This window comes from Schistocerca serialis, chromosome 4 (genome assembly GCF_023864345.2).
Source record: "Schistocerca serialis cubense isolate TAMUIC-IGC-003099 chromosome 4, iqSchSeri2.2, whole genome shotgun sequence".
NCBI lineage: Eukaryota > Metazoa > Arthropoda > Insecta > Orthoptera > Acrididae > Schistocerca > Schistocerca serialis.
The window spans coordinates 800,247,387-800,261,055 of NC_064641.1; the positions used below are offsets into that span (position 1 = coordinate 800,247,387).

At 45.4% G+C, this 13,669-nt stretch overlaps 1 protein-coding gene across 1 annotated transcript in view; it reads right to left on the reverse strand.

Moving 5' to 3' along the window:
* The window catches only part of LOC126473389 (probable helicase with zinc finger domain), a 143,890-nt gene that overhangs the window by 26,068 nt on the left and 104,153 nt on the right, over nucleotides 1-13,669 (reverse strand). The window contains exon 15 of the mRNA XM_050100397.1: nucleotides 13,208-13,406. Within this exon, the coding sequence (XP_049956354.1) occupies nucleotides 13,208-13,406 (199 nt within the window). The remainder of the gene's footprint in view (nucleotides 1-13,207; nucleotides 13,407-13,669) is intronic.

A 13,669-nucleotide genomic window follows, 5' to 3' on the forward strand; every position in this document is an offset into this window, starting at 1 on the left:
AAGTTGGTGTTCCCTGGATGGTAGCAGAGTGTTTATAGCATTTATATTATCTTCCTTTTCATCCTCAACCATAACTGAAGTCAAGATATCCATTCCCATAAAATCCTACTGGCACAAAAAAAAAAAGCCACTACAATGTACACCCATTCCAAATGAGGATGCTAATGCATAATTAAAATTGAAATCTATATGCTGCCTTAATACAAAATCTTTAGAAGAACTGCAGGCAATCTATCAAATTCTAAGGTCTTGCGCATATAGAAAGACGAGTGTGAACTTAAAATAAGTGAGTGTATGTTGCAGATGCTTCACAGACCTGAATGTTTTTGTGGCTGCTGTGTGTGCTTGTGCATGCATGCATGCATGCATGCATGCATGCATGCATGCATGTGTATTCATTACTTACATGGTTACACACTATGTGAATCAACTGCACATATTCACATATTATAACCACTTGCTGGACATGTTGACAGAATGAAATCCATCAACAAATGTGTGAGACGCTTATCAGTATTATGACAATAACAAACCTGTGTTCACGCATGCCAATTTCCGAAGTATTGAGAGGCAATGAACTGAAGTAGGTGCAATTATAAACCAGTTGGTCTGACAACATGACAGTGAATGCAAGAAGTAATGAATGGATGCTGAGTACAAGTGATAGGGTCTCAAAGTGAACTTTTCTTCATGATTTGTGTACACCATCCAGTACAAAGAGATGGAAATGCAAAAAGTATCTTCAACACTGGTTGCCACAACAGTGACCTAGTAACCACAAAGCTGCATGAGTGACAGTTTGTTAGACAATAATGAAACATGTTGATAGCATAAATGGCCATTACTGCCTATCTGTTGTCACAAATTGTTATGAGATGGAGTCTGTTTTTCAATTCTGAAATGAAATACTATCTAAAACAATGGATGTACATTGATTAAACACTACTGAATAAATTTCGTATGGGCACTTAAACAGAGAAAATAATGGACACATATTATGACATAAATGTGCACATCCTTAGCTGAGTGGTCAGAATGTCTAACTTCCACACAGCAGACCTGGATTTGATACCCAGTCAGGTGGGGGGACTTTCTCTACTCAGAGTCTGAACGTTGTGTTGCCCCCGACACAATTTCATAATCACTGACACGCAAGTCGCACTATGTGGTGTCAACTGACAGAAGTTGCAACTTGGTGGCCGAACCTTCCCAGGTGGGGACTCCAGGCCATCAATGCCATATGATCATTTCAAGATACAACATGTGTAATGACAACCTATTGTGTTCTAATTGGCACTACAGTAATGTCTGCTACATACGAGAAAGTCTCATGAATAGAGTTCCTTACAGCACTGTAAGCAAAATGTTGAAATTTTCTTTTTGGCTCAAAACAATATTTTCTCCATTACCAGTGTAACTCACTGATGAAACAATTTTGACGTGCTGCTAATGGCTCCTTATATACAAGCCACATCAATCTCAAATCTGCAGTTTCTCCAAACCTTTCAACAGCAGTTTATCAGAAAAAACTACTAGACTGGACACCGTAAAGCCTCCTTACATTGGAAAACATCACGATAAAGTATACAAAATGTTTTTGGGATACATAGCACGAAATTTGATTCACAGTGAACTGCGAAGTCAGAAAGTTAAATTAAACAACGAGAAATCAAAATTTACAATGTAGGAAAAGATAGACTGCTACTAACATAGCACGAAATTTGATTCACAGTGAACTGCGAAGTCAGAAAGTTAAATTAAACAACGAGAAATCAAAATTTACAATGTAGGAAAAGATAGACTGCTACTAACTGTAAAGAAGACACACAAAGTTGCAGACAGGCACAGTTAAAAGACTCTTACATAAAGCTTTTGATCACAGCCTTCATCAACAAAAGAAACACACACCATTCATACACACAAGCAAGCTCACCTTATCCACACATGACCGCAAACTCTGACAGCTTGGGTCGGAATTCAACTATCAGGTAGGATGCAAGCAGCAACCTGTAGGGGGCGGGTAAGGGGAGGGGATGGTAGTGTATGGGTGGAGGGAGAGACGAATGCTGTCTGGCAGAGTGTGCAACGACTACAATGTCAACAGGTGAAGCGCAAGAAGGTTGTGAGGGGCAGGAAGGCAGGGAAAAAAAGGAGTGATAAAGGAGAGGAATGGGGAAAAATGGGCAGGTGCATTGGCGGAGGGCAGCAAACAAAGAGGACTGGAGACAAGAATGGGGAGGACATGATAGAACAGAGGGGGTGGAAACTGTTGGGTGGAGGGTGTGGGGACAGTATGTTACTGCAGGTTGAAGCCGTAACTTTCCTACAACCTCCTGATACTTCACCTGCTGGCATTCTAGTCCCTGCACACTCCGCCAGACAGCTTTCGTCTCTCTCCCCCCACCCATACATTACTTTCCCTTCCCCTTCTCTGCCCCCACCAGATTGCTGCTTGCTTTCTATGTGACAGTTGCATTTTGACCCAAGCTGTCAGAGATAGCCATCATGTGTGCATGAGGTGTGCTTGCTTGTGCGTATAAAAAAGTGTGTGTTTCTCTTTTTCTGGTGAAGACTGTGGCCAAAAGCTTCATGTAAGTGTCTGTGCCCATCTGCAAGTTAACATGTCTTTTTTATGGTAAGTAGCAAACTAACTATTCATACATTGTTGATATTCCTACCTGGGGTTCCCATTGTTAGAAATCAAAATTTCATTGAGCAAAGAATTTATTTATTAACATCTAGTTTCAGTACCAAGCCTAACTTCAGATGGCAACAGGCCAAGAGCAAAGAGAGAGGCAATCCGAATTGATCATCCGGTACTATCATTTGCCAAAATATTGTTCCGATATCTACAGTCGTTTATGAAATAAAAGGAATTTTGTGAATATTTTACTCTGGATTTTTCACTAGCATGTGATTTCGTGACAAAGCACTTTACATACAATCAATTTTCTCAAGATCAATGATGGTTAGCAATATCATTCCAAGTTAGAAGAATAATTCACTATGTTAGCTATATTTCGTACACAGCAACATGTGGCCTAATATATACTAATCACAGTTACATAGCAACCTCTATTTTTTAATGCAAACCTTCCAAAATTTTTGCAGTAGTTTACTTAATCCTGAAATATCAGAATAACAATAGCCATTAACGTAATGGTAAAGCTGACAAATGAGACTATAACATGTGTGAGAATCATTTTTTTAACAAATAGTTTCTTTACAATCGTTTGAGAAAGATCACAAATTGACCAGCGGGCACATGACATTCTGTTTGGTCTTGAGGGTTAAATGGCTGTGCCTGAGTGTTCCTGTTCAACAGGCTATTACATCAGACACCAAAAATGAGTCCTGACAGGCCAGAGCACATAGCATTCAGGAAACCTTACAAGGCCTCACAAGGAAAATAGTACAGGAGCTATCACAGGAAACATGCACAGCTCCCTGCAGAGCAATTGGGTAGCAGATGACAGAGCCTGCAAGGGAGCTGTCATATGAGCTGGCAAGTAAGCTTTTGGTGAATCTTACTCTATGTGAGGCAAGCTTTACAATAGAGCTGCAACAGGAGCTTACAGGCTGAAAACTGGAAATCTTTAGGATTTCTGGAATCACACACTAGTACAACACATTTGGTAACATAGGAATAGCAACCACGCAATAATGTCCAGCTGCTTACAAAAATATTTCTCTGTAACCATATGAAGTAAGAGCTGTGGAAGAAAGAATCAAGATACCATTCATGTGATAGTCTGGTTTACTGAAGGGTCGAAAACAGGTGAAGGTCCTGGAGCTGGGCAGTCTTGACCAGAGAGTGCAATCTTTCTGGGAAAGCTGTCTGAGGTATTCATGAAGCCCTTGGGAGGCTAGGAGAAAGCAACAACAGGTTAAGCCTCCTGTGCATCCCTTGTAACTCTGTAATTAGTGGTAGAACAAGCTGATAGACTGGACAGGTCAGGGGAGATAACTCCATTTTTTGAGTCAGAAATTGTCTTAACCATCACTAAGGCAATAATAAAACCCAAACTATGTAGGTGGATCAGGAGGCAACAAGTAGAATATTGGATTAAAATCGAAAAACAAAAACATGGAAAGCTAATGATTGTGAAATCATGTTTTCACCATCGTGTTTTAAAAGTTGTGCAATTCTGGGCTGGAACAGGGACTGAATGCCTGGTAGGTCTAATGACACGCCATGTGAATTTCAGGAAACACCTGCACATGATGGGGACACAGAAACAACTCCCTAAGTACACACTATGTCACTCAGGGGAAGAAACCACAAAAAATTTAATCCTCCAACTCTAAGCACTCAAAGCCAGAACACAATGTATTTGTGTCATTAATTTCTGGAGAAATTGAGACTAACAAAAACCTAGTAAGGGGTCTCCTACTACTTTACTGACTGCCTTTACTACAATGTCAGGGAGAGATACCACAGAATAAACTCTGTTTTGATGTGGGCAACTGGGGCTAAGACTACTTTTATTTTGTCTCATTGGCTAAATCAAATCAAATCAGTTTGTGCAGAGTTTATTGTGCAGTTGATTTTTCATTTTGTCATGTCAGAATTCAAAGTAATAAGAAGAACATAATAGCTGTCTACAAAACTTACACTCTGTTATTGGCCCCCACATTTGCACTTTGCAAGGAGCAGGAACATGGTGAATCAGAATCATTTCCGATTTTGATGCCTTTCTTTCATGGGTGGTTGTTGGTAAGGAGGATTGTAGGCATCTCTCAGTACAGCATGTCACCTTCAGGTGTACAATCTGTTCAAAATATTCTGGAACAGTCATAATTTCACGCCAATGGTGTGTTGGAGCGAAATGCAGCTGGCATCCCTGTACACACCTGTGTTTAATGTGTAACTGCAGAAAGTCTCATTGTTGTAGTCTGTTAGTTATTACTCAGTGCTAAATTCAGTAGACTGTTGTATCACACAATTTGCAAATTTCGAGACGGTAGAGTTAGAAGAGCAACACATCTCCATTAAATATTGTGTGAAACTCAGGAAAATCTTTACAGATACATACCAAATGGTGCAGGAAGCCTATGATAATGAGTGCTTAAGCCATACTTGGTGTTATGAGTGGTTCACATGTTTAAAAATGGTCCGGTGGAAACTAAAGATGATCCTCGTTCAGGACACCCTTCGATGCCTACCAACAATGCTCACGTCAGGAACATCAACAAAATTTCGTGTGCCAATCGAAGACTGACTGTCCATGAAATTGCAGAAGAATGTAACATTTCAGTTGGATCATGTCATAAAATCCTGACACAGTGTCTTGGAATGCATTGCGTTGCCACCAAGTTCGTCCCATGGCTCATGAGTCAAGACCAGAAAGACCTTCACCTCATAATCTGTAAAGAGCTTTTGTATCATACAAATAAGAACGTGATGTTCCTTAAAAGAGTATCATAATTGGTGATGAGACACGAGTCTATGGTTATGATGTTGAGACCAAGGTTCAATCTTCACAATGGGTTGGGGAAGGTTCTCCAAGAGTGAAAACAACTTGTCAGGTCAGGTCAAATGTCAAAGGCATGTTGATAGTTTTCTTTGACTGAAGGATTAGTTCATCAGGAATTTGTGCCATAGGGACAAACTGTTGATTGACAGTACTATCAGAATGTGTTGCGACACCTGCAAGAAAATGCAAGAAGGAAACTGCCTGAAATGTGGTGAGACAAATCATGGCTCTTCATGATAATACACCCACACATTCATCCCTGTTGGCACATGACCACTGCATAAAAAATGAAATCATTGTGCTGCCTCATCCTCCATACTCTCCAGACCTGGCCCCTGTGGGTTTTTTTATTTCCAAAGCTGAAAACCCCACTGAAAGGACTAAGATTTGCAATTACATATGAGATAAAAGAAAATTCGCAATTTGTGTGATCCAGCAAGAGCCATACCAAGATGGCTTCCGGAAGTGGAAGTGGCATTGGGAGTGGTGTATCATTTGCGGAGTGGAGCATTTCAAAGAAGACTATGCACAATAAGCAATAGGTAAGCGTAGAAAAATTTTGTGAACAAAGTTGTGGAATTTTTTGAAGAGATCTCTTAGTTTGGAGAATGCAGAACATTTCTTGTCTCATATTGGTATGTGGTCTCTAAGAATCTTGAAAGCAAGTCTGTTGAGACGTAACGACACTCTTCATTGTTCCCAACTGGAATTCTGTGACACACTCATGTTGAGAAAACAACACAGTTATGAACCAGCGCGAACTCGCAGTCGAGCAGCCGACCCGAGCGGAACGCTGCTCTCTGCACCTGGCGTAGCTGCCCGCGGATAGCTCCTTGGAGTGGTCTCTAATAAGCTACAACTGGCGTAGCTGCCAGTGACGCTCTTCTGAGCGGCACGAACCCGCGCAAGCTGCTTAACGCTTTCGGGCGCTAAGTGGCAAGAGCTTCGGCTCCACTTCCTGCAACTTCGGTTGCAAATCTCCCCAGCGGGACTCTCCCGTTCTTTGGTAGGGTAATCTCAGTGTCAGGGGCCCGTTCACGTCGGATAACCCCGCGCACTGTAGGCCGCTCTCTTCAACCCGCGCTCTCTTGCGCCGCGCATTGCACTCCGCGCAGATAGGTCGTAGGGACACCCCTCTTCTGTAGGAACAAGGTACACAGCGCTTTCGCTAAAAAGCATTATTGTCGCTCCTTAAAAAGAGCAAAATTGTCGTGTTCCATCCTTCCCTATCCAAATAAATAATTACTCCTGAAACAGCGAAGATGTCCGATCGTTCCTGTGCTTCCCCACCACTCACCCGCAGCAAAGCTGCAGCACAAGAGGCGGTAATGCCGGCTACTCCCGCCATCATTTCCGTCCCACTGTCCACCTTCCAGGAGCAGGTTGCCCTGAAGGACCAGCAGATCACGGAACAGCTGGAGCTGATCGCAGAGCTGATGGGCAGCGAAAACACACGAACAGAAACACCCACACCACACACACAGGCACCTGCTGAACAACAGAAGGACATGCCCCCTATTTCACCTCTGGCGGCCCAGGCACCGACGGAACCGGATCCAGAGCCGACAGAGGACACAACAAACACAGATGAAGACGGGCCGTGGCAGCAGGTCGGCCCAAGGCGCAAACAGCAGCCAACTACGCAAACAAGTGAGCCCACAAACTCACGAGGCAACGGCCGAGCGCTGCTGCCAACACCATCCACGCCGCGAACAAACAATAACAACACAGGGACCAACACAAACAACCCTGCGACTGCAGCAATCACAAACATACACGCAGCTACGCAGAACACAAACAACACCGCGACTGGCTTCCCACCGGTCATCATTCACAACTATGGAGACCTAAGTCTCCTAAACAAAGAATTTAACAATAAGCACAGCCCCACAACATACTACTCTAAGCTCACCGGGGAACACGCCGCACTGTACGTGGCGAACAAGGCAGACTACACGAATCTACTGGACTTTCTCAAAGAAAGGAAGGTAGAACACTTCACGTACAGGACAGTCTTGGAAAAAACACAACAGTATGTGATTAAGTGGATAGACTCACGAACCCCGACCGACACGGTACACAACAAACTCTCTGCTCTCGGGTGGGAGTGCATTCGGGTAAACCGGATGTCAGAGTTCGGCACAGCGAGACCGTCACATAACTACATGGCGGAGCTGGCCGACACGGCCAAATCCCGCGACCTGCTGAAGTTAAAATTATTTCTTCACATGGTCGTTAATGTAGAGGTGTACAACACGCCGCGCACCCCCCAACAATGCCACAACTGCCAGCGCTATGCGCACGCGGGTATCAGATGCGGTCTCGCACCCCGCTGCCGCATTTGCGCTGGCGGTCACACAACCCAACGCTGCAAACTCCCCAATACAGCACCTCGCAAGTGCGCCAAGTGTGGTGCTGCCCATCCGGCAAACTACAGAGGGTGCATTGCATACAAAGCAGCTCTGAGACGCAAAATCGCGAAACATGCGAAACCAACCGCCATCACAGTTCCAAAACTGCCCCCGCGCCCAGTAAGAAGTGGAATATCCTTCGCTGGAGCGGTCGCTGGCAGCCCCAGCAGCGCGGGACGGTCAGAGGAGCCCCAGAGCTCAGAACACGCTCAGCAAACACCCCCAGCAACAAACACACAACAGACAAGCACAACAAATGACACCACACCCGCACCGGGCACACCACACGAAACAAGCAACAACACCACCCTACCCCCTGAGATCGCGAACTGCAGCCCACCACAGGCTACAGAAAACGCACCCACACAGGGACAACCACAGCGCCAGAGGAGGAGGAGAAGGAGAAACAGCCGCAGCACGAGGAACACGACCGCACCACAACAAGTACACAGTCAACAGAACACCAACACCCACGAACACATCCCGGACACCAACTCAACAACCCACATAACACACCCACTCACCTCAGAAAATACACAGGCGCCCACAACTGCCACACGAACAACCGACTCGCAGGCCAGCCCTCACCAAACGCCAACACTGGAACAAGCGGCCGCTAACACGACCAACAACTCCCAGGCCGACATGACCAACATCACAACAACATTCCAGAGAATAATGGAAACATTATTCCCCGGACGCACGACCACCGAAATAGTCACGAAGATTATGGGGTGTGTCTCACAACTCTTCATGCAGTTCATGTCGGGTACGCTCAACTGGACTAGCTTCCAAGCCACTATCACACCGCTCTTTACACTACTACATGGATAATACACCACACCAGCCCCGAAACGCAGACTTAAACACAATCACACAGATCCTGTTTTGGAATGCCAACGGGATCGCAAACAAAAAAGCCGAGATGGCCGCGTCCATGGAGCGAAAGGGTATCCGAATCGCTCTTGTGAACGAAACACTGCTTACGCCTCGCAAACAACTAAACCTCCCAGGTTATTGCGTCTATCGTACCGACCGAGCGGATGGCAGGAGGGGAGGCGGAACGGCAATCATTATACACAGAGACATAGACCACACGAACATCGAGCTCCCAGCACTTGAAAGACTAGAGGCTACGGCCGTTAGGGTCAAGTTCAACGGAGCCAACACCACACTGGTATCGCTATACAATCCTCCTAAAAACATAGTAACACGCGATATCAGCACAGTACTCAACATGGCACCGCGGGTAATAGCCGCTGGAGACCTCAACGCAAAACACCCCGATTGGAACTCACGAATACGAACCTCCAACGGCAAGAAACTGTACGAACACGCACTAGGCCGAAACTACATTATACTTGGGCCGGACGTTCCCACGTTCGTGCCTACACAGGCCCGACATAGGCCAGACGTGTTAGACATAGCCCTCATAAAGGGCATCACATGCACACTCAACCTAACGGTTGAAAACGATCTGGACTCAGACCACATGCCTGTAATACTGCACATGGAAGAGACACTGCAGGACATCGAACCACGCAGGATGCTGAACTACAAACGTGCGAACTGGACACTGTTCAAGGAAACGCTTGATAGTCGCATTCCTGACACCCACGAAATTAACAACACACAGCAAATCGATGAGGCTGTGGAGGCTCTCACAACTGCCGTCCAAGACGCAATGACTGACGCCATTCCATTTACAACACCAAGACAACACTCGACGGCCCTGTCCCAGGAAATCCTGGGCCTTATCTCAATGAGGAACCGCCTCAGGAGATACTGGCAGCGTACCAGGCGCCCGTTCTATAAACTGCACGTCAACAGACTCCAGGGCATAATACGGAATAAAATCCAAACATTCAGAAACGAACAATGGGGACAGAAACTCGCTCGGCTGGATACCACACGTCCTGGCGTGTGGCAGCTGGCCAGACACTTCACCAGGGAGAAACATTACATTCCCACGTTACAAGGACCAGACGGCCCAGCCTACTCCGCGACGGAGAAGGCAGAGCTTATGGCCACAACACTTGCAGCGCCCTTCATGCCGAATCTGGTTCCTTCAGACCCAGCATTCACACTTGAAACGGACCAGGAGGTTACACGATTTGTAGCCCAGCCCTCGCGCGACGAAATCAGACGTGCTAGCACAAATGAAGTCACATGGGCTATCAAGCACACCAACGCTAGAAAAGCCCCTGGGCCTGATGGCATTCAAAACCGTGTCCTCCAGGAGTTCACGGATAAAGCCGTAGAATACCTCACACACCTAACGAATGCCATCCTGACACACCAACACTTCCCTGACTTTTGGAAGGCGGCCAAGGTCCTGATGTTCAGGAAGCCTGGGAAAGACCACTCCCTCCCACAAAATTACCGACCCATCAGTCTGCTGTGCTCGCTCAGCAAAATTGTTGAGAAGGTAATACTAAAACGTATCACTAGGCATTGCATCGCCAACGACACCCTAAGACCGGAGCAATTCGGCTTTAGGAAATCACCACTCGACAACACAACAACTCCTCCACGTAGTCGAACATATAACACACGGCTACAACATGAACAAAGCCACAGGGGCCGTGTTCCTAGACATCGAAAAGGCTTTCGATCGTCTCTGGCACAACGGACTCATATGCAAACTAAGCGAAGCTGGTTTCCCAGACGGACTCGTACGTCTCATACACTCATATCTCACGAACAGATGTTTCAACACTAACGTGCAGGATAAACAATCAACACAACACGGTATCCAAGCTGGAGTACCCCAAGGAAGCATTCTGGGGCCCATCTTGTTTAACCTGTACATTAATGACTACCCAGCGACACGAAACACGACGTTAGCCGTCTACGCGGATGACACAGCCATCCTCGCGCAAGACTGGAAACCGTCGAACATCAACTCACGAATACAGACAGCACTCAGAACAGCTGAGCCTTGGCTGGAGCGATGGCGTATTAAAGTAAACGTCGACAAGTGCGAAGCAGTTCTGTTCACACGCAGACCGAAACTACTGCGCAAACACCAACACCGTAGACCGATAACACTACATACACGCCCAATACGTTTCTGAGAGAAAGTCAGATACCTTGGTGTCTGGCTGGACCGTAAACTTACATGGGGGGACCACATCGAATACGTTGCCAACCGAGCGGACGCGAGGCTCAAACAGCTCTACCCAATGCTCAACAGGGAAAGCACACTGAATAGGAGGGTGTTGAGGTCCTTATACACGACACTGATTAGACCTCTGATGACGTACGCAGCTCCCGTCTGGGGATATGCAGCTCCCACACGACTGCGCCGCCTGCAGATCATACAGAACAAAGTGCTACGAATCATTAGCAATGCTCCACGCTACACACGCACCGTGGATCTTCACCATGAATACCGCCTTGATACCCTCAAGGAAGTATTCAAGAAACACGCCACACGACTATACAGGAACTCGAGACACTCGAACAATCCTTTCATCCTCACTCTGGGAAACTACGATCACAACCATAGGTGGAAACACAAGCGACCAAAGACACTGCTAGCTAGGGCATAACCACCTATGGTAAACTAACATACGCAAACAGCGACAAACGTCGGTAAGCCCCTGCATATCAGCAATACTGACTGGCAACTACCAGCTGCTATTAGAGCCGACCAACAGGCCACAGCAGGGACACCGACGAGCTCGCCCACAGACGCACGAACAATCTCCCAACACTCCCTCACACTGTGCCTCCGGTATATGACCTATCGGACACAAGACCGATAACAAACATAACTGTTGCAGGTTGCAGGACGCTGAACGAGGACTCTGTACCAGCACCCAGCGCCAGCCGCCGAGCAGCACAAACGCACAACGCCAAGGTATCGACATGCATGATACCCACTACTAACAAAGCCTATCCTTGCACAACCTATCGTAGGCAGCAAGACAACCGCTACTGCTCTTGCCGCCCGACCTAACTTTCGCAGAGGCTTTTTTCCCTTGGCTCTTGCCTTGGCACTTTTTTTCCTCTGCCCTTCAAACCGCTACCCTTCGTCAGATTTCGACCAATCTATCTCCAGATGAGCGCGTATTAATGGTTAATCCTAACCAGACGTACGCAAACATCGCAGTACCCACATCCTGCGACACCTCACTTTAGTGAATACTAACCCTTATGCAGAGATGGCAGTAGACCTTTTGCTTCTCTGAATCCTCTCTACCTCTTTCATTAATACAACTTCATAAGAGTCTCAAACTGGCGGTCAATTTAAATAATTTCTCAAATGAGAGCTTCGTAAGCCGGTCTACACTGCAAGGGAATTACGGTCTTAAAAACACCTGCAATAAACCTCAAACAATGGAAAGTCCAGGTTGGTACATCAACAATATTATGAAAATGATAGATTGCTACTCACCATAAAAATGACATGGTGAACTGCAGACATGCCTGATGAAAAGACTTATGTATAAGCTTCCGGCCAAAGCCTTCTTCAGAAAATAAAAACGCACATACATTAACACAAGCAAGCATACCTGCTTCAGCCAGAATGGCCTTAGCGGTTGGAGATAGCAGTCGTGTGTGTGTGTGTGTGTGTGTGTGTGTGTGTGTGTGTGTGTGTGCGTGTGCGTGTGTGTGTGCGTGCGCGTTCTTGTTTGTGTGAATGTGTGTGCACTTTTGTGGCTGTAGTTGCTGGAGATATGGGTCATTTGGTCATTCGCGTGTGAGGTATGCTTGCTTGTGTGAATCTGTGTGCATTTTTCTTTTCTGAAGAAGGCTTTAGTTGAAACTTCTATGTACCAGTCTTTTCATCGTGTGTGTTTGCAACTCAACATGTTATCTTTACAGTGAGTAGCAACCTACCTTTTTAATAATATTGGTCAATAATAATATCGGTCAATAATAATATTGGTCAGTATGGCATCCCCCTTTCCCCACAGCTAAATTTACAAGGTCATCACAGCACCCATCACTCTGAACAGATACTCAGATACTTCTTTAGTTGTAATAGATTCTGGTGACTGATTGGGGATCATATAGTCAAACAATACTTTCATATATTTAAATGCATTACATTATATTTATTTATCTTTAGGGCCAGTTTCCAGACTTTTCATGAAGTTAAGTGTGAACCATTTCCAAATCTCCATGCATTTCATAACCACTACCTTATGAGAAAAACTCTGTAAAAAACTGCATTATTTGTAACAGCTTCAGAGATATACAAATCTACCACGTCATTTATATGTCTAATGAACAGTGAAAGTCATGTTGGACCCCTATTTTATTTTAAGGTATGCCAGGTGCTACATTTGTCTGTCTAAGGAAACTAACCTGCATCTTCCAATGGAGCAAAGAGCGACAGGATCTCCAACAACTGCTACGAGGCTCTGAGCCCGTGTTATCGCAGTGTTAAGTAGCTTTGAATTGGATAAAAATCCATAGTCCATTTCACTCGTTGAACCTTTTGTTCCTGACAAACAAGTACGGCGTGTCCTCACTGTACTCAGGAAAATGGCTCTAAATTGTTTGCCTGCAAATAAATATTTAAATAAATAAAATAAGTTTAGTATAGCTTAGGAGTACTATCTGCAGCTTTAACACACACATCAGACATAAGGAATGTTTTTAAAAAATGAGAAACTTTTCCTAATCCCAGAAATCTATTGAGACCACTTTCCATTGAGCCATTGGCACGACAGCGCTACACACATATATATTAACATTGCTTTGGGAAATGTTGCTGCTTTTGAAAGGGTGCTAACACTTGCCCACCAGTAACTTTTCTCCAACAAC